The 22,027-nt window shown below is 36.0% G+C and overlaps 1 protein-coding gene across 3 annotated transcripts; it reads right to left on the bottom strand.

Annotated features, from left to right (window-relative positions):
• Positions 1 to 467: 467 nt before the first annotated feature.
• On the bottom strand, positions 468 to 22,020 carry TBC1D23 (TBC1 domain family member 23). Of its 3 annotated transcripts, none has more exons than XM_022067567.2 (13): positions 21,905 to 22,020; positions 19,484 to 19,698; positions 18,214 to 18,418; positions 17,063 to 17,186; positions 16,068 to 16,192; positions 14,976 to 15,126; positions 14,152 to 14,376; positions 13,666 to 13,879; positions 12,814 to 12,964; positions 12,288 to 12,454; positions 2,991 to 3,129; positions 2,486 to 2,680; positions 468 to 1,575 (listed from the first exon to the last, which is right to left on the bottom strand). In XM_022067567.2, exons 1-13 carry the CDS (start codon positions 21,931 to 21,933, stop codon positions 1,494 to 1,496), a joined length of 2,022 nt encoding a protein of 673 aa, XP_021923259.1. In that variant the 5' UTR covers positions 21,934 to 22,020; the 3' UTR covers positions 468 to 1,493. The 3 variants fall into 3 exon arrangements, with proteins under 3 accessions (XP_021923259.1, XP_021923260.1, XP_021923262.1); XM_022067568.2 differs by having other exon boundaries at positions 2,991 to 3,126; XM_022067570.2 differs by lacking the exons at positions 468 to 1,575; positions 2,486 to 2,680; positions 2,991 to 3,129 and adding an exon at positions 9,091 to 11,922.
• Positions 22,021 to 22,027: the final 7 nt, after the last annotated feature.

The following is a 22,027-nucleotide window of genomic DNA, read 5'->3' as shown; positions in this document are numbered from 1 at the left end:
AAAGTGAGGTTAGGACCGACACCCGACAAATGACTGGTGAATTAAGTTTCATACAGGAATATTGACAGCATTACAAAGGCAAGTTAAAAAAGCATGCGGATCGAATGTGAAAATCCAAAAGCCAATTTGTACCGCACGTCCCTAGGGAAAAATACATACATACATTCATTCATTCATAAACAGTCATCATTGATATCACATGGCAATGCGTACAGCACGTTCTAACATCATATCAAGTCAATGGGCCACAAGACACTTCAACTCCTCCACAAAATTCACACTTAGCTCCCAGCAACATTTGTGCCGAAGACGTCAATGGATGCTAGAAACTTGAAAATGATCAACAGGTTCATCAGTGCATCCATTATTTCTTTCGGACGCTTAAAAGAACTTTAACCGTCGGGTTTCTGAAGCTTGTACAGGAATTAAAAAAATGGGTCGTACTGCAGGTTAATTAGACACAAATAAAGGAGAAAACTCTTGCGATACATTTACAAGATACAAAATAAAATAAATTTATCATTCACTTCTTTTCACTCTAAAATTGATCTGTCCTGATTTACAATAGATAATTATTCTTACATTCCATCTCCATCACATGTTCATCACTGACCACAATACAAACTTAATTGTTATTCTAAATAAATAAATATTTCCTCGAAACATGGCACATTAAGATTTCTGTCTTCTGGGTTGTGGTGCCGTGTAGTCTGGTCAATGTTCATCGCCCTGATGATGGAGGTAGTATGACCTCAGAAACGGTAAACATCTACCAGACTACACAGCGCAACAACCCAGAAGACAGAAATCTTCATACTCACCGCTGCGAAAACCTCAAACCTCACATCGTACATTAAATTCTTCCGGCCAGTATCGGCTATTCTCTCAATCAACAACAAATGCAAGACCACAAATTCATATGAGACTGGGCTGAGGGCACAATAAGTTAAAAATGTAAATAAAGAAGAACTGGCGCAGAATCTTTTATTTCACTAGTGCCAGCTTTTCTGCTTTTGATAGTTCCGTTCCTAGACTCTTAAATGGCTACTACAACAAAATATATAAAGAAATTTAAATAAATTACTGTATTTGTGACGTCTTGCATCAACGCTGTCGAAAGGCATTCAGGAAAGCGCTGGTAGCTTTCTGCAACGCACCTACTCAGTATCCGAGGGCACGACAGAAATTAAGTAAGAAGTCGAGATAAATTAAGTTCTGATCATCGGTTTTAAACTTCAGAGGAAAATACATATATCTAAACATACCTATATTATCTGTGATAAACTTCGTTACGTATCACATTTTAGCTACTCATTTAAAAATTCTATTTACAGTTTGGAAATAATGTTTACATTTGAAGATTATGTACCAAAAGACGCCCAGCTAAAATCTGCCCTTCTTATCCGTACATGAGGCATGTGAATTAACTTTATTCACTATTTATGTACGAATCCGTTACCACGTATCTGTATTCACGGAGTCTTCAGCCGATGTCAGCCATCTTTCCCTTTCAATTGTTTCAATATATGCTGTGACACAAGTTTTGTCGCTTCACTCGAGTTTGGGATGAGGAACCTGCGAACCGACACAAATGACAAACACTGTAACAAACAGCAAGACATCACATGCTCCTTTCACTTACGCACATATAGGTTCAACTATTGGCAATCATTTTAAACACAGTATTTAAATATTAAAATACTAATCTGGAACAGACACAGTTTTATGACTGCTCAAAAAAAGGATTACAGTAAGATATTTTCTGTGCGCCCCAGCAAACTTCAACATTCAGTGGCAAACTCTTCAGAGAAATGCCAGGAATGCGAGCGGAACGACGGAAAATCAATTAACGTGTCTGCCGTAGTCAGCACAAGTTTTAAGTAGGATCTGAGGTTCTCATGGCAGAGAGTGTGGAGATGGGTTGCGGCACCGCGTAATCTGGTATAAGTTTACTAACGTCTCAGAGGTACTAGATGCCTACATGATCAGGTCTCACCACCCTAATGACGGAAGCAGCAAGTACCTCTGAAATGTCAGTAACCTCTACCAGACGACACAGTCCAACAACCGAAAGACAGCCATCTTCAGATAAGTTTTATTTTTAACGCATTTAGGCTGCAGGTTTTTCAGGTCGGCTAGCGGCACAAATCTCCACGGACCATGTGACAGAACAAGTGCGCAACAAATCTTTCCAAGAGGTTCTGCAATTAGCGAGTTGTTAAAAATTATCTTACTGTACACCGAGAGAAGGAAGAAACAATTAATTTTATTATGTTCTACTGCAGTCAGTACAGTAAAGGGTAAATATTATAGTAATCATAAATTGGAACTCAAAAAACAGGAAGCCATTTAGTTCTCTTAAAGCATTTTCCTAGTATCTATACAAAAGAACCGTGAACAACGCAGGCTAATTACAAGTCTTCTTGCTACTGGGCCTCATATAAAATGGTTATTCAAAACTTATGCCAAGATCAATCTAACTGACCTGTCCATATCAAATATGACCAAGTTCTCCTCTTTCGCCACGCCATATTTGAATGTGATGAGATCAGGATGTTTTTTCTTCGAAGTTATTTTGACAATAGCTGAGAGAGGGCGCCGGACCACGATGTGCGCGAGACCCTTGCGACTCGGGATGTCACGGAGCACGTAAATGTGACTGCTTGTGACGAGGAGATGACTGAAACAAAGTGAAAAATCACACTCTCTGTACGAAAAACAGTGAGAGGTTCAATTAATTCGTGCACTAAAGCTGTTGGGTGCTCACTGCTTAACCATTTCTGAAGTCCTAAAAGTTGTCATTTCATCGGCGACGTGTTTTGCAATAGCAGGAGAAATAGTTGTTTCTGCTAATGAAATCTGAAATGTCAGCATTCATCTCATCGACAAAGAGTGCGATTAATTAATGTTACCAGGTAAACAAATGCTTAACCACGTAGTCTTTTTCCTGGTCCAGACATAAAAATCAAATTGGACATTAACTTCATTACCTTTCATACATATAGCCATTTACTTTGACCTCATGGCACTTGAAGGCTGCTATAACATCTGACTTCTTCAACCACGCTGATACAGCCACAATTTCCTGCCCTTCCTCTTCTTCAAGTTTTGTGGGACTGGGATCATCTGCTGAAAAAAGAAAAATTATGTATATTTAATTTCCAGTCTTGACGATACAAAGCTGCCTCTTATCAACACTTCCTGATTATCGATGGTACAAATATGGTGGATTACGTGTACAAAATACTACTCACTCACACACAGTTACAAGGGGCAGTCAAAAAGTTCCCGGAATTGTGGTAATGGTAGAACATATGGCAAAGCTTACCTAATCACCTTCAAAGTAGGACCCTTGCACGCGCACACACACACACACACTTGCTCCATCGATCCTGCCATTGTTGGAAGCACCGGTGGAAGGCTTCGTTTGGAATCTTCCGGAGTTCGATTTGATGTCCTCCATGGTTGCGAAACGCGTCCCCTTGAGGCCCATTTTCAGAGTAGGGTACAGCCAGAAGTCACTCGGAGTGAGGTCCGGAGCGTATGGTGGTTGGGTGACGACGGGAATGCTTTTCTCGGCGAGGAATTGCTGCACACCCAGTGATGTGTCGAATGCGACGGCCGAACTCCGAAAGATTCCAAACGAAGCCTTCCGCCGGTGCTTCCAACAACGGCTGGATCGATGGAGCAAGTGTGTGTGCGCACGCAAGGGTCCTACTTTGAAGGTGATTAGGTAAGCGTTGCCATATGTCCTACCATTACAGTGCTATACCACAATTCCGGGAACTTTTTGACTGCCCTACGTATAAGGACTGAGCATATAAAATGTTACTTCCCTTCAATATCCTGAAGCTGTGTGCTTAGATATTTGGGAAGTTTCACCTAATAAATTTTTGCTGTTGTGTTGTGATGAAGAATTTAAAATTTTTATAGCAGTATACGATAACAAAAGTTTTAACCGCAACTGAAAGTACACATTATCCTACAGGCACACTCATTTAATCACCATACCAAGAAACATCCTCTCACTCGGAGCGGAATCTGCCTAATGGGTGCTCACACCATAGATACGAAATACTTGCCACGTGCATACATGTCAGAAAGGTCGACATAACAGCAACTAAAGACGTTTATCAAAATATATATTGGATAATTCCAGGAAAAACAATTAATTTGTGACCTCCGTCAACACTACACATGTCCACGGCAAACATTTCCCGTACTTCCTGTCACATCATATATTGAGGACATCTTATAAATCTTCACGCTGAAATAGTTTGATTTTACATGACAAATAAATTTAAAGTCTTCAAATATAGATGTATTTTACAAAAGCTTACAAACAGCAGCCACGAAATTTGAGCTAGTGCCACTCTGTGAAATCAGTTCACAACAGACAGAGAAGGTACTTAACATATGTAAATAAGTTTACATATTTCTTCCATTCTGATTAATTTTACAACAAATATATCTTGGACTAAGAGACATGACCGACACTTTACCAAAATTTTTATAGCCATCCAATTAAATACAGACCAAATGTAGTGTTTTCAGCAAATTTATATCCTAACGCTTCATGATATATTTGCTTTATATTATGTGCGTACCTATATGATGACAAACTGCAATTCTAGTGAAATAAGTGTAAAACAGATACCATAAATTTGAACTTCTCTACTCCTGTTATTTTAATTAATATGAAAATTATTTAAGATCAGTAATAAATAAGTCACAAGTAACTAAATTTCCCATACGTTAAGTAACTTCATGTAATTGCTGGAAGTCTTAACATGCGGGTGACTGCTGTCATTTTCTTACTATCTTAAAGGATGCCTATCACAGTCATACTACAATATTAAATACATATATATATATATATATATAACAGTATATATGGCAGTAATGGCACTGATAAATATATAGGCCATGTGTATAAGTTACACTGTAATTATTACACCTAAAGTGACCAGATCCGCAATATTTTATAAGGATACAAATTACAATGAAATGTGAACACATTTATGTCATCGATACACAAAACTGTTGACAAAAAGGGCAACAGAATGTAATCTGCAGCTAACAAATGGAAGCACAATAATTCTAGTAAATAAATATGGTTAAATTATTCTCGGGCTTTATTAATAAAAGCCGCCGTGAAAGCTTCACATCATATATGGTTAAATTACTTCGTAGTACTATCACAAAATAAAAATGAAATTTGCAATACTGTACATTTAGGTGAATAATGCACAAAGAGACCATCATTTTATGATAAGTTTTATGTTTCTATGTCTCAAAATTCTCAAATCAAGAGTCCCTAATATAAGACAAACATTTGCAAAGTTCAGAAATATGACTGACAGAAGCGGGAAATTGCATAGTTTTCACTTATGAAAAATATCTGTTCTGTATAAATAAATGCAGCAGTCCCACAGTGCAGATGTATGGAACTGAAAACAAAAATATTATAAAAAACCAGTAGAAAATATTAAGTACATTATTATAATAGTCTGTCCTGCACCGTAGCCACACGGTCTGAGGCATCATGCTTTGGACCAGCGATACAGAATGCGCACTGGTTCGGGTCTCGGGGGAAAAAAATTTTCTCATGAGCTTTCGACCAGTGTATGAGACCGGTGCCAACCCAGCATCGTGTGGAAATTGGGGAGCTACAATGGGTAGCGTAATCTGGTCATGAAAACTAGCGATGGCTGGGGGTTCGTCGTGCTGACCACACGTCACCTTATATCTGGTTGGATGATCGTTCACCTCTGCTTAGGCATGTGAACGTGAGGCCAGCAGTCAAGCTAGTCGGCTTTGGCTCTCTGGAGCTGTTATGCCACGGATTTATTTTTTTAATTATAATAGTCCACAAATTTACCTTCAGGCTGATAGGGGCCATCATATACAGCACACAGTGTTACAATCCAGAGAAAATCTTAATAACAGATCTGTCCCAATAACGATGCCACTCATGCCTCCAAAGAACATGATCCCACTGTCCCACACAAAACCAAAAAAAAACCTACAACTTCAGAAAACTACAATCAAGATCTGCAACTCAGCTGCGTGAAGGGGACATATAACCGAGGAATCCACAATTCACAGTAATGTGTCAAATGAATTGAACACACGAAAGAGTGGCTTTTAGGCATTCCACAACCTAACACTAACATTGCCTTCATGACAACGGCTCTAAACAGCAGATATAAAATACCTGGTCACCTTAGGCATATTCCAAAATTACAGAATATAAACCTCTAAAAAGGAATAACACCTTTGAACAATTATCATGATAAAATAAATACCATACAAGAATAATATGTTTAAACAAAGAATACGCGCATAATGGCATAACATAACCACAGTCTCATATAACTGACAAAACGTAAAGACTAGATGGGTAAACAGGTTATGAAAACAAAAACCAATGCTCTGGAACTCGAACAAGAGACATCCAAAATGGTTAAGTAAGATTATACATATCAAATTAAATACTCATTAAGGTTTATCTAGCCACATGGGTTTATTTTGTACTGCAACTCACTTTCATTCTTAGTTCCCTGTACTATCAATTGTAATACGTTCATTCGTTACTGTGTCCATGAATACAGCAAAACCTCATTAATTCAATATGTTCCTTTTAACAGGAATAGCCTTTTAAAACAAAAAACTGAAAGAAGGTTCTGAACATAAGAGAATAAAAATAACAGATGATTTATTTTTTTAAGAACAACACATCAGGAAAATGTCACATTAAAAGAAAGTAAGGAAGGAAAGAAGGCCATCAGAAAAAGCTGAGGAGAAGTTAGGCACCATAAATATGTACGATCTTCAACTTCGCCATATGTAAATCTAATCTTATACACCGCCAAAAATTTGCTGCAGACAAAAGATTGTAATATTCCTTCATCTGACTGAAAAAACAGAATCTGTAACACAGAAATCTTCTGCCTTTCATGATCGTTTTTTACAAAGAAGCTAGTTCTTGACATACCTCACGTGGTCACTCAATGAGATTTTGCTGTATCAAACATACTCGAATGAACCTGAAATTACAATGCACTGGTTCTATATTCAGCTGTATGATCATTTACAAACAATTTTCAAAGTATTAAACACTGGTTAATTATTACATACAAATTTAACATAACCACATGTGGTAAGATAATTGATGACATTTACACAAGAAAATTTTGTATTACTTACAAAGTGCAATGGAATAAATCCCACATAGTTATATTTTTCAGCTTAATAATATTTTCACATATCTACGATTATCCAACAACACGATATAATATCATAAATCCCCAAGTACAGGACTCAAAACTTTCCTGTGTCTACCCAAAATCACAGTTTGCATTTTCAAATCTATTTCTGCCATGCTCAACACTCCTCATTTCAAACCCATCACTTGCGACAAACGACATATCCTACAGCCCACAGAGAAATCATTCTATAAGTGTGGGTGGGAACTACATAATAATCATAATCTGTCAGATTCTTACAGCAATGAGTATGAAAATGACTGTCTTCCGGGATGTTGTGCAGTATAATTTGATAGATACCAACCAACATTTCAGATGACCTTTTTGCCTTTATATTTCCTTGTCCATTCTATTACTCATGAAATATATATAACGCACAAAAACATTACAGTATATGTCTTTATGTCCCTATTTCTTACTTTAGCTATGGCTTTCCTGTCTAATTAGTAATAAACTAAGTAACAGTCTATCAGTTTTAAAAAAAGGAAAATTTAACAAAGTAATAACATTGAAACTGAATGAAATGTGTCTATCACTTACAAAACATTTTACATAACATTATCCAACATTATTCCCTAAGAAGATTTCTGTCTTCTGGGTTGTTGCGCTATATAGTATGGTAGATGTTAGCCAATGTTTCAGAGATCATAGTGCCTCCGTCATCAGGGCGATGAGTATGAAGATTTCTGTCTCTTGGGTTGTTGCGCTGTGTAGTATGGTCGATGTTAACCAACGTTTCAGATGCCATACTGCCTCCGTCATATTCATCGCCCTGATGACGGAGGCAGTATGACCTCTGGAACGTTGGTTAGCATCGATCAGACTACACGGCGCAACAACCCAGGAGACAGAAATCTTCATACTCACCGCTGTGAAAACCTCAAATCTTACATTATTCCCTAAGTTTGAATTTTGCATTTTAAAGAAACTGAGTTTTAAAAGTACATACTGAGTTCCATTATGCTGTAATGCAGCATATAGATTTTTCATATTCTAAAATTTACTGCAATAACGTCTGCTGATAACAAGGCTCCTTCTCCAATTTCTAGCAAATTATACATACATAGTTAAACCATACAGACCTATGTTGCTCACAATTTCTCACCAAAATCTTTTAAGTCTTCAACAGGTAGAGTTTCAACGTGGATGTCATATTATTAAGCTGTAAAATTGTATTTAAAAGTGTAACACCATGTGAAATTTAATTATTGCTACTTATCGTTCATATAATCAAATATATTAATAATTTTGCTACTAACTACTTTACATAAAAATTGCATAAATTTCTAGAATAAGGCATTATCAAACAACTCAGTACATACCCACACAAAAATGAGTATTGGTCCAATATCAGCAATAATGGTACAGTTGATAATACTAAGATATATAAATGGTTCGACAGTTAACTGGTAGTTCAACAGCACTTCTATGACACTGCATAAATTAGAGGAACTAATCAGGTGTTTTTGGACTATATCACACCATCAGAACCCTACAGAATCCTACAGGAACTAACACTAGAATAACCAAAACTATCAGAATTTTACATAATCACACAATCAAAACATACACTGTTGTTCTCAAAACTTCTTTACAGATATCACTGTAACCATGCACGTAATCATAATCAGTGTAATATTACTAAAATATGATTTTTAAAAAATTCTGTTTGGCAAAATCTGCTTTCTATAACAAGTGTCTCATAACTAGTCTTAAACACCTTTCCACCCCATACAGAAATAAATTCTATCTACACGAAAAATTTGATTCAGTCAAAACATATAGAGGGATTGAGCAGGTTACCTCTGTGACAAAATTTCTGATTTGTATCTGGGAAAAAGTAAGCAACGATCCTGTCCATCTGCTCATACATTTAGCAAAAAATAAAGAAAAGTGAGTTATGAGACAACATTATCAATGAGCCCTTAAACCTCTTGTTGTGACTTTATTTCTTCAGAACTGTCCCAAAACTACTTAATTTTTAAGTAAAACATCTGAAATAATCTCTTATGACGGTTTAGTTATTATAAAAAAACACTTTTCTACATCCTTATAACTGCTTAAAATTAAAACAGAAATCTTGCGTTAATTATAAACTTTAAACTATAACACCTAATTAGTTCACCAGTTATTATTATAACTCCTGAATCACTGTATCAGCATAATGATATTGGACCAAGAGAAAGAAACAATTAATATCTAGGTTATTTAATAGAGAACACTTCAGGACTGTTCAAGAGATCACATGATATAAATGTATAATTGAGTTCACTGCACATAGAATCATAACGTCAACTAGATAAAAATCAACTGTGAAAACATATACGAGTGTCTGATACTGGCTAATCTCTGCAGTAAAACCGATACAATCCCTTCCCTTATCTTTTAACTTCATAACAGGATACCGTCACTAAAACGCTTCTCTAAGATGCTAAAGGCTCTTAATTGGCCACCAAAACTCTTCTCCAACACAAAAGTTATACAAGAATAATAAAGCATTTTCTTCATCTTTTAACAACTGTGTATTGATAAACACTGAATTCCATATTTTAAATAAGGATTACAGATAAAACATTAACTAATATCTACATAACTCTAAGAATGTGACTTGTCTTTCATGTTTATTAAGTTCATTTATGATATTTCATTCCCTAACACACATTTGGCACATGCAGATGTCATCTTTCTCTGTACATGGTAAGACATGGTATTTTGGCAATAAAGAATTTATTTTCTTGAAAAGTAACAAGAGATCCCAATAGATGGTAGAAAGTCAATTTTACCTCAAATGTCCTTGTATTCAGTAAAGTAAAATATTAATATTAAATTGTGTGAGTTATGTGAATTTTCTACAGGATACCCGTCAGCCCAGCTTGAAAACAACTTTGACGGTCATTCACTAGATGACTGCTTCCTCCTAAATGAAATAAATACAGCTGGGAAGGAACAGAGAAATGTACCCAATATACAAAGCTGAAAGATGGCCAACAAACTATATGGAAGATGATCAATAAGAAATCCACATCATTCATCTCCTTTCTTAAGTGATAGCTACGGTGACAGCAACGTGGTGGAGAGATTACAGTAGTGAAGCAAGCAGCACACACAGTATGAGAGACGTTGATCTAAAGCAGTGGTCCCCAACCTTTTTGTGCCTACGGGCACATTTGAGAGTTTATGAGATCGTGGCGGGCACCAACCAATTAACAAAGCCAAATATTATTTTCTCTGGACAAATAAGATATCGACACCGAATAATACACAAAACAACACGACGTTTAATGATACAAGAAACCATGCAATCTAAAATACGTAGTTTTACAAGTACAATTATTATTACTCAAGTGGGAAGTTAGTGTCATGTTTGACGCGGCATTTCATCGGGCAATTTTTCAAATTTGGGAGTGTAGGATGATGTTGCTTCTCGCAAACAATCGTCAAGATGGGCGTCAGTAAGTCGGGATCTGCGCTTTGATTTTATTATGTTCACGGTTGAACGGCCTTCATTATTCAGTATAACCTCTTTCCGTAACAATGCGGGCACCCAAGAAAAAGCTTTGGCGGGCGCCATGGCACACGCTGGCACTGCGTTGGGGACCACTGATCTAAAGGATAACAAATTGCTGCCAGTATGCTCCTGTGTGTGTGTGTGTGAAGGAGAGGGGGGAGGAGGAGGGGGAGAGAAAGAGAATACACAAAGTGATCACATGGTTGTTGAACATATCAGAATGTTCACGTTATAACCTTCAGAGTGAAGCTAATAAGGGAAGGCAGTGGAAAATCCTCATCCTGAAGACTACTGTACCTCAGACAGGTTAAAAGGCACCAAACTGAGAAGGCGTTCACAAAATGGCATAGATTTGTTACAAGATACATGAGAAGGGAAACTCATGCATGGGTTGTGGAATAAATTTATACTTTTAAAACTACTTAAAGGCATATTATATCAAAACAAAAATCTAATAAGAAGAAATAAGCTTAATATGATAGTTTAAAACGGTGCTGCAATACATACATGCATACATCTCTATCGGTTTAAATCTACCAGTAAACATTGGATTGTAAAGGTTTTACTGGCGAAATGATATACACAATCCAGTTTCTACAATAAATTAGCAAGCACCATCTTAAAACACAATCAACAGATCATAAATATGTTGAATGGGAAGATCACTAATCTTTTCATCACACATTGAAAATTACTATAAGCACTGCTGTTGGGTACAAAATATGACACATTAAATGATACTTTCTGTACACCTTGAACGAGTTTTGGAAAGTTTTGACAAACTGTCTTCAATAGAAACAGACAATTATGTTTCCTTATGCATCAAAATGGTGCATGCTAATACGAATGTGTTACATTCTAACCACACTTCGACAGAATAGTCTTCTAAAACAAAATTATCCAAGTTTGTCCCTTCACAAAATCTTTACAGATCTGCGATATATTGCCAACACTAAACAGTATCTTCTCTGCAGTCTTTAAAAACCAGGAAGATAGAATTGGAATAAACCAGTCTTTAAAAATGAAATACAGTAATAGTAAAATCACTACTCTGTGTGCTGCGGTGTTTCATCTCTTCAATTTGTTGATACTCTGGTTTCATTTATCAAGAACCACCTTTCCCTTGCAAACTGTTGTATTTCCTTCCTGAAATTTTTAAAAAGAAGAGGAAAGTGTTTCAGAGTCTTCTAATTACAAGTACAATGAATTACTTAGGTTGCCCTAAGGGCACAACCTACTGAGCTGACAAAATTCTAAATACTTCAAAGGCATCTACATATAGACAGAGACCTGGATATAATGGTTTCTGCTTTGCTTTCACAGTAAATTGACAGCCTTTGTAGATGTCACACTCATATAAAACTGAGCGTAAACTAGTTTTTTTATTTATTCACATACAAGATACACGCATGTTTAAAAGATAAGGAGCAAATAATAATCTATTAATGAAGACAGTTTGTCAAAGTATCATCATTATTACTAGTGCTGAAGATAAAATCTATATAACTTACCTCCATCTTCTTCGTCGATACTGAAGACAGGTGCCATATTACGGTAACGTTTGCCGAGTTTATCTGCGCTGCTGACATGTCGTTCCACTGCATTACTTCCAGTTGGATTGACAATATAGTCAAACAGTTTGCCCTTAACTTCAGCAGATTTAAGCTTCATAGCTGCACTGCAAGGAAAGTGTAACAGATCTGTCCACATGATACACAATAAAACAAAGACTTCAGATTCTTGTCATGGTAAGTGCTCCTCCTTTTTATAAAATATCACAATAACATGTAATAATCAAAACAGACAATATTAAAAGAGAAGATATAAAAGTTAACACCCTTGACAAAACTTTATCACATAAGTCAAACAAACAAATGAATCAAACAAAACAGTAAATGAGATACTTCTGTAAGCACACATCAATATTTTATTTTAACAAAAAAGTTATTGAGACACATTGTAAACGTAACTTTAACATAATAAACGTTCTTGTCTAAAATATACAATGTTATGAACTGAGTTAAAACAATGCAATACCTGATTTTTCCAAAGAGATCTGAAGAACTTGCATTTGGTCGAATGGTTTCTGAATCCTCACTTGCATTATCAGGATTGCATACAAGACAGCTATGAGGATTATGTTCCTCCAAACTGTCACCAACATTTTCAGCGACACTTTCATGAACTGCTGCAATATTTAAACATAAGTTTCAGTACCTCAGCACCTTTTTCTCAGACATCCTCAATTTATGTAAGATTTGAGGTTTTCACAGCGGTCAGTATGAAATTTCTGTCTTCTGGTTTGTTGCGCTGTGTAGTCTGGTCGATGTTAACCAACATTTCAGAGGTCATACTGCCTCCGTCATCAGGGCAGTATGACCTCTGAAATGTTGGTTAACATCGACCAGACTACACAGCGCAATAACCCAGAAGACAGAAATCTTCATACTCTGATGACGGAGGCAGTATGACCTCTGAAACGTTGGTTAATATCGACCAGACTACACAGCGCAACAACCCAGAAGACAGAAATCTTCATCTTCAATTTATGCTCTTTCCTCAGAGTGTGAGACCAATTTCATTCCATACAAAATGACAGGTAATATTACATTTTTGTATATTCTAATCTTTAGATGCTCAGATAAGCGTTTGAATTGAATGGGAGCAAGCATTTCTCAAATTTAGTCTGATCTTAATTCAATTTTGAATACCTTCAGATTGTTGCTGTTGATCCCAGGTACTTCAACTTTGCTAAATTTTTTTTTAAAAAGATCTATCAGCTACAATTACATTATATTACGATTCATAAAATGGATGTCACGTTTTACCTTCTTAATTTCAACACAAGAATAATGTAACTAAGTAAAACATACTGTTCAGAGTATTTACCCTGATACCCTCCAGTAAGCATGCTAACATAGTGTGTATGCTTCTGCAGGAAAGAAGCAACAACCATGTGTGTGTACTGATCCTCTTCAACTCTCCCCGATCCAAGGAAGCACAAATGTTCTCCACCTGCCGCTGACCGAGCAGCCAGTGCTTGTCGCTGAGCAGACAGCAAACCTTGTACAGCAGTAGAAAAGGCTGCTGGTTCCTGCAGCATCTGAAATTTATATGTATCAGCTCAATATGGTTACCATTAATACTCACAACACACAAGGGTACGTACTTAGACATTGTAGTCTACTCTACTCTAAGCCCTGGCCTTTCATGGATACTTTTTTTTTGCTGGATTTTTTACCTCTGCCTTGCCCTTTTATGGACAAAGTTTCTCCCAGATTTTCAAAACTTTGTCAATATTTTGCATGGTTTCTTGATTGGGGGGGTGGGGGGGGTAGTCCAGCCGAAAGAAAGGCCTAAATCTTCACATCTTACCAAGTTGCAGTCAAGGTGGAAAGCTGTTGGTAAATGGCCTGCATTATACTGCTCAGCTGGACGACAGTCCACAAGGAAGAAGCGGACACATTCTATGCCATCTGGACTGTGTGTCGACTCTGCATTTTCTACTAATTCCCCAGCTGACACAGGAAGGCAAAGAGCCTGTGAGATGCTTGATGTTTCTGCTGATTCATCATCACCATATAATACATTCAACAGGTCCTGCACAGAAAATTACCAAAGTTAAAGCCAGAGCAGTTATTGAAGCAGAAGGTGGTTCAGAAAATGAGAAAGAAATGCCCCTTCAATTTAAAAAGAAGACATCAAGAACTAATGAAAATTTGGATCAAATATAAACCATACTCATACCACGCTCCAGTTAATTCTCATTACTAACAACCATTATGTTCACTAGTGCAGTAAATTCATAACTAAAGAAATTCATGTTGTAAAAGCTAAGAAAGTTTCAATGACTATTATTAAAGTTTAAAATTTTTTGACATTTATCCACATGCCATCCATTTCATCCCACTAATTTTATGCAGTTGTCAATCTACAGAGATACAAGTGAACATACATGTAGAATATAAAGCAACAAAAATTAATGAAAAGTTTATTAAATACACCATCTTTGAATGATAAATGACAATTAGATGAAGTGTCATGAATTAAAAAGCTACGTTGCACAAGAGTTTTCAGACTTGAATTTTCAACTACCACCTTACACACAAATAGGGCTGGAAACTTAAATTCACTTACAAGATACTGATAATAAACATGCAAAAACTAAATATGATATGTTTAAGTGAAGGGCATCTCACCTTTCGGAAAGATCCTGGAGTTTTCAAGGCATAGTACTGTGCTAATGAACAAAAATCAGTAATATCATCTGCTTCCAGTGCACACGGCATTGAACTTAATGTAGTTACAATATTCTGTTTGTTCTCATTCTTCATACTCAGGATCTGTTCCCTGTTGAACATAAACATTTCTTATAATTCTGACTAAAGTTCTTCATCTCCAGTATGTGATGACTACCAATAAAACAAAAAAATCAATGGCAATGCCAATATTAAACTCAAGGACATACAATACTTTGCGAGAAGAAAAGATACTGTATGTTCACATAGGTATATGAAAGTATAGAAATGTAAGTCATGTTTCATTCACTAACGAACCAATTACATTGAGCACAGTCCCTCTTGAGATGCTAAAGGTCACTCTGGCAATCAAGAAATTCCCCATCATGACAGAGCATTACTGTGTTCACAAGAGCCCTTCAGATCTCATTTGCAGTAAATTACTGAACAGTTACACATACTTGGCCAACGTTGAAACTAACTCAACCAGGGAAACCAACAGCGTAGAGTTTTTGTCCTCCCATATGAAGGCAGATGTAGAATCAACTTCCAAAATAATGTCATCTTAAACAACACACTTACATGACAGATGAAGTACAACTGAATAGTTATATACAATGTCACACCACTGTCAGAAACACTGAGGCTTCAGTTACGAGAAACTTCCTATTTCAGGCCAATGTGATGACTACCTACTTCTGCTTCCTCACATGATAAATGAGTACAGTTTAACAGTCTCTCTTTTCTGGAATACACTGAATGTGATAATCACTTTTAAAATGTATTTTTTCTCATATTGCAAATAGAATTAAATCATCAGTAATGTCATCATTCACCATCCCATCCAAATGGAAACATCCTTAAACATTTTGTTAAAATATTGCTTGTCTTGTCTTTCTGTTAAAACAAAATTTCATTTCTAGATATTAAACTTTAAACATCCATAAATTATATAAATGGTAAATTACAGTGTTGTCAATTTTATGAATCACGATCAAATAAAATGCACTGCAAACACATGAACATAAAAAACAAAATAAACATCAAGTTTACCTTGCATTAACAACCATAACCAAAGCAAGGAAAAAAACAAAGAATGCATCAGCTTGTTGGAAGTACAGGTCCCACATTGCTTGTACAACAGGTAAACTGCATGTTGCCGCAAACAGTGATTGGAACTGAAAATCAGAATAATGTTTATTATTAAGTAAAACCAGTTCACAACACTAGAACGCATTTTCAGCAGGATAATCATGAAATGTAACTTCTTATTCAAGTAAAGTAATTTATGACAGACAGGACGGACACAAACACATATAATTCACTACACAAATATGCCCTAAACAGGGAACAGTTACGACAGTCAACAATTCACAACATTAGACTGTATTGTCACACAATAAGATCAAACTAGAACTCGTATTATGGAGATGTATACATAACTAAAGCACCACACTGTTCAGAAACGTTGATCTGCAGTATGTTCAAAACGTTATTTTCACATCAACTGTCATTTCAATTAAAATATTAGGCTCTGCTTCATTTTGGCTATATTTAAACATTTTATGTATTAATATAATCTTTTTTGCAATTCTATTTGTACATACTGTTGTGTGTCTGTAGTTGTACAGATTAAAAAAAATGCATATATGATAAATTCTGAAAGCCATAACATAATGAGGCATGTGGTGATAAGAAAATGTCTTCTGGTTATAGATCTAAAACCACAATACAGAGTGTGACATATTATGCGTTATATCATACTTACTGCTGCACTGGCTAATCAGAGTAGGACATGAAAATCTGACAATTCAATAATATTATAACTGAACAGAAATACTTTCTTGTTGAAAAAATTATTAATCACCAAATAGTTTATTATTTCCTCCGAATACTCTAAATACAGTTGTAGAGAAGTTGATTGGATGTCACGCATAACACGCAAGTATAAATTGTAATACATAATAACAATAATGCGAATCAGCCAATTTACATGCAAAACAAATTCAATACAAATGTGAACATACAAGAGGGTGGATTTCACTCACCCAAGACAGGCAGTACATGTCTGGACTTATCCGTTTGGTATCGAGAAAAGAGCATAATTCTGGGTCATGATACAGCAACAACAACCGGAACAAGTGAAATGGAGTGTCATTCTTCTTGTAGCATCTGAGAAATTACGGAGAGCTTATATTCAGACAAGTGAAAGATATGTCTACCTTAACCAAAAAATTTCATGCAGCAGAGTACTTTATAAAGGACTTATATTTTCTTAAGTGGTCACAAAATTACCCTTTTACAAGATGTAATGGTCCATAATTATGTTCACAAAAATCCGTCACGGGACCCTATAATGAGAGACTTGAATTCAGTCCACATTCTTACCCAAATGAAAAACCAGTGATATCCTACCTCAAGATTATCCAATTAAAATGTATGGTTCTCATCTCCCATATGTGTATTACATGTACAGTGTGTCCACAAAGTCCCTTCAGGATTTTGAAAAATTGTGGCGCGCAAACAAATTGAGCTAGCCACATGCGGTTTGCGGCAGATTACGGTGAAACTTTGAAGTTTTTTACTGATCTCAGTAGACCTCGATGTGGGCTCCCTTGGTAGCACGGAGAACGCCCAGACAATATTCGAGCTCTTGCCATGTTCTGTGGAGCATGTCCGCTGGAATAGCTGAGATCGCATTCCTGATACGGGTCTTCAGGTCATCAAGTCTGTTAACTGGTGTTCGGAACACATTGCTCTTGACATAACCCCACAGGAAAAAATCCAGTGGTGGTATGTCTGGTGAACGTGGATCCATCTTCCTGGAAATGTCCTGTCTAGGTACGCGCGTACCTGCAGACCCCAATGAGATGGAGCACCATCTTCCAGAGTTTCACTGTAATCTGCCGCAAACCGCATGTGGCTAGCTCCATTTGTTTGCACGCCACAATTTTTCAAAACCCCGAAGGGACTTTGTGGACATACTGCATAACCCACCTCATCTCCCTTCAATGATCACCTTAGTAATCTGCTGTGAAGAGTGCACTGGTGGATCCAGAAGTTGGCTATTGTGAACACAATAATGAATCTTTGGGTTCTATAGGAGCTGGAAAATTTATTGACTAACTGAGAAACTGCTCCATGTAATTAAGTGGATACCTGAAACTGATCTACAAACTGTTCAGACCATATTACAAACCTTGGGATATAGCAGTTTCTGATTGCTTCAAACAGGTTGTATGTTCCAGACCTTGGTAATTTAAGTGCAATAAGGGGAAGTAGGATTTCAATCCACCCATTGCCCTTCTCATATTTCAAACTTTTAGACTTGCAGTAAAATGTAAGAATTGATTCTAAGTCTGAGACTACAGATACTTTGTCCTCATCTTCATTGCCAAGATTAGCTGAAAACACACAAAACATTAACCTTTATTATATAGGAAAAGAGGATTTAAATCCCTGTATTATGGGGTTGCTACCCATACTATGTTACTCCATGGTTAAATGGTTTAGCAGTATGCTAGTGCAACGCACACATTCAGCTGGATCATGTTAAGCTGGAAGACATAGATAATAAATATTAAAAAGAAATACCAACACAAAATATCCAAATTTCAATCATTCAGGATGATAAAATGATGATAACAAACTGAGGAATGTAGAAAATTAGAAGGAAAAAATCATATTGGGTAGTTTTAATGTAAATATGTTAAAATTATTCTCAGACTGTATGAGTTTATCCATGACAGATGATTATATTCTCTGATAATGAAATGAACATGAATTGGTACTGAATATCTCTCATTACTATAGCAAATTCTTAACAATATTTGCCTATTCAGAGACCTCATTCTGTTTTACAGGGTATCAAAGAAAGGTTGTCATAGTTCATGTCCTCTCACAAGAACAAACAAATATTTTAAATTTATTTTGCTTAAAAGACATTACATTGAGACAAGTCATGTGCAGGATCAGAGACTAAGGACTGAGGGTACAATAATGTGCTACTACTTGGTCAGTGAGCAACTGCCTTTTGAAAATAACTAATTGTGAATAACCTGAGGAGTGGACAGGTCACTAAGTGATAGCTCTTGGCATCTCACACAAGACAAAAGAGACAACATAAAACAAGGTAATAGATTATACACACAGTGATGAATAAATAAACATACAAAAAACAAAGGACTGTATTTTTTCTAATCTGTTTCATACAACTTGACATTCAAATATGTCAGTGTCACATTAATTAAGGCCTCATACCCACATTAGTAAAAAATTCACTGCTTGACATCTGTGGAAAAATGAACAGAATGAGAGAGAATGTTAATAAAAAATGTCAGATTCTATCACTAGACATCTTCAATTTTTCACTCATCATGGACAAGTGAGTGGATATAATGAGTCTTGCTTACACATATACATAAATTTACACAATAAGGATCCTCAAAATAATGAGAAGAAACACATACCAACAAACTGCTGACAATCTTCACGTAAAATATTCTGCTCAGGAAGATCAAATATTTCATTAAACAGTATGAGTTGATTTCCTTTCTCTTGTACTCCAAGACAGATCTGCCAAACTTCAGACCTCAGGAAGTCAGGTACAGTTTTGCCTTTAGAGATACTGTAAATTGAAGCTGCTGTACAATTCTCCAGGAGGGCAGTTTCTAAGTCAAGAACCCTGGAAAATTAGAAGTGAGACATAATTTTCTATACCACATGCTGCTTTAGAAGAGTAATTGAATAATATGTCTACCACATCTAAGATGCCCATGGTTCAGTTCATGTTTTATTTTATGTTTTTAAATTCCTCTAGACCAACAAAGGTATGGGTAAATAACACCTGTTTGCAATTGTGCAGTAAAACGAGGAATTAACATTCATAAAATCTTCCTCACACTTAATCAAACATTTGATTCTGTAAAATCATATTGTGCTCAGAAACCTTTCCTGCTTCGTTTCTATGTTGAATTCCGTGTCTGACTTTTACAGATGTGACTTCAGTAACATCTCATCACAGAAACGGTAAATAATTTATCATTGTGTGCTGTAGTTAAAATAATATGTTTTATTTAAATTAAAACAGGACTATAAGTGGCTTCATGTCATAACAGTACATGAGCTGGCTGAGAGTTTATAAAGATATAAAAGTGTGTATGTGTGTGTATCCCATCCTATCCCTGCATACATATCCAGAATCTAGTACTACTGACAACATATAACTAGCTTTAAGTATACAACAGGATGAAACAACTGGAAGGACTATGGAAATAAGGTAGCATTTGCATAAATCCAATTAACATCAGTTCTGCCAGACAAAAATCTTACAGGTAGCAACTAATCAATACAAGACAGTTGTTTGAAACATAATTAGTATATATTAGAATGCTTGGCTTAAACTACAGAAATCAAATACAAACCTATAACTAAAGCATTTCCAACTCGCAACTCTTAATGTAAATAAGATATACATAAAAAGTAGCTGTGACAGTGAATGTTGCATTCAGAGGAGAATTCCTAAGCAGTTGGCATTCACACAGTAAAGAACAGTGAAATAACTATTCAGTGAGAGAATATATTTTACAGTAAATAAAAGAATACATGAAAAAATAAATCTCTTCAAGACTAAATATTACATTAGAATAACAGAAACATTAAAATATGTTGATTACTCACATTAATTAGGTTGAAAATTACTGAAGAAACTAAAAATTAATATGAGGCTACAGAGATTCTTTGCTTATTCCACTCACTGTGGGTAAAAATAACTAATATCCGAATCCATTGGCCCATCTACCCAATATGGCAGGCATGGTCATCCAACTGTATAAAACATGCAGCAATGGGAGGTGTAATGATACAGGCCCACCTCTCCAAAGCTGCTGTCAATTCATTAAAAATAAAAGTTTCAGGGACCAGCTGTGTCTCTATCATCAGCTGGAGCTAGTCCCTAAAATGCTGATTTTTAACAAATTTATACAGCTGATAGTCTGGGGACATTTTATTAAAAGATTATTTTATTGTTGTTCTTAAACTTCTGCCTCAGATCATCAAATTGTTGCTTACCAAGAAGTTTCTCTGCCAAATTACTATAAGAATTCAGCATTTACCCAACATGCTACATTACCCTGACATAAGTAGAATCAAGGACCCATCTGAAATACTAGCCCTCTGATACATCATATGGGTAAACCATAACAGAGAACAATAAACAGGTTGCATCATTTTCTTACCTGACAACAATTTATAAAAATTAAATAAATAAAATGAGAAAAAGCAGAGAACTAAGGTACTTAAGCCTGATGTGTATATCTCTCAAACTCTGGAGGCTGGCTATGTGTGACTGACTAAAGGAACAACAAAATAATGAGCATGAATACTTGACATCCAATCACATTCTGTATGGCTAGTCTCTGATTATATAACCCTGGAAATTCTTGTTCACTCCGCATTTATGTCACTTGAAGGTCGTAGAAATACATTTACAGTATGTCTATCGTGACTATGCGAGTGTTAATGAAACATGTAAACTTAAGTGGGTTTAACAGGTTGCTAATTTGTCCAGTCCCTGATAAAGATCCCAACAGCTGTTCAGCTTTAAACAATAAGATCATATCTCCATGGCAGAAAGAAGGGCAGGAAACGGGGCTTGCGTAAGTACTAATGCATCGATAATTGTTCACAAACACAATGAACAGTAATACTTAATTTAATGAATTGACACAGTCAGCAGCATCTGCAATCGAATTCTATAAACAGCACAAGTTACAGATTTTAAACACAGCCATTACTAACACGCTAAACATAAAAAAGAAACGAGAAAAATGATACAATGGAAGCAACACTTTTATAAGCCTCGAACATTTTTTTATTTGGTAATTACGTACCACGTATTATCATCTTCTTCTACTGCCATTTTTCCATCTTGATTTTCTGCGCTCTGTTCCCATTCATTTGTCACAAATGTTTATATTCCAGATGGCACCACGTTACTTACCCGTCTGTTATGT

This window comes from Zootermopsis nevadensis, unplaced genomic scaffold (genome assembly GCF_977971745.1).
Source record: "Zootermopsis nevadensis isolate Lab colony 2312 unplaced genomic scaffold, Znev_1.0 Znev_ptg000011l, whole genome shotgun sequence".
Taxonomy (NCBI): domain Eukaryota; kingdom Metazoa; phylum Arthropoda; class Insecta; order Blattodea; family Termopsidae; genus Zootermopsis; species Zootermopsis nevadensis.
Note: the sequence above shows the minus strand (reverse complement) of the source record. Positions and strands in the feature narration are given on the sequence as shown.

Excerpts from the sequence above, each read along its gene's own strand:
- TBC1D23 (XM_022067567.2), bottom strand. The coding sequence starts at position 21,933 with ATGGCAGTAGAAGAAGATGATAATACGTG. Across the intron at positions 12,455-12,813 it reads GATCTCTTTGGAAAAATCAG|TGCAGCTATGAAGCTTAAAT; the intron begins GTATTGCATTGT and ends CTTTCCTTGCAG. Across the intron at positions 2,681-2,990 it reads AATGGCTATATGTATGAAAG|TCATCTCCTCGTCACAAGCA; the intron begins GTAATGAAGTTA and ends ACTTTGTTTCAG.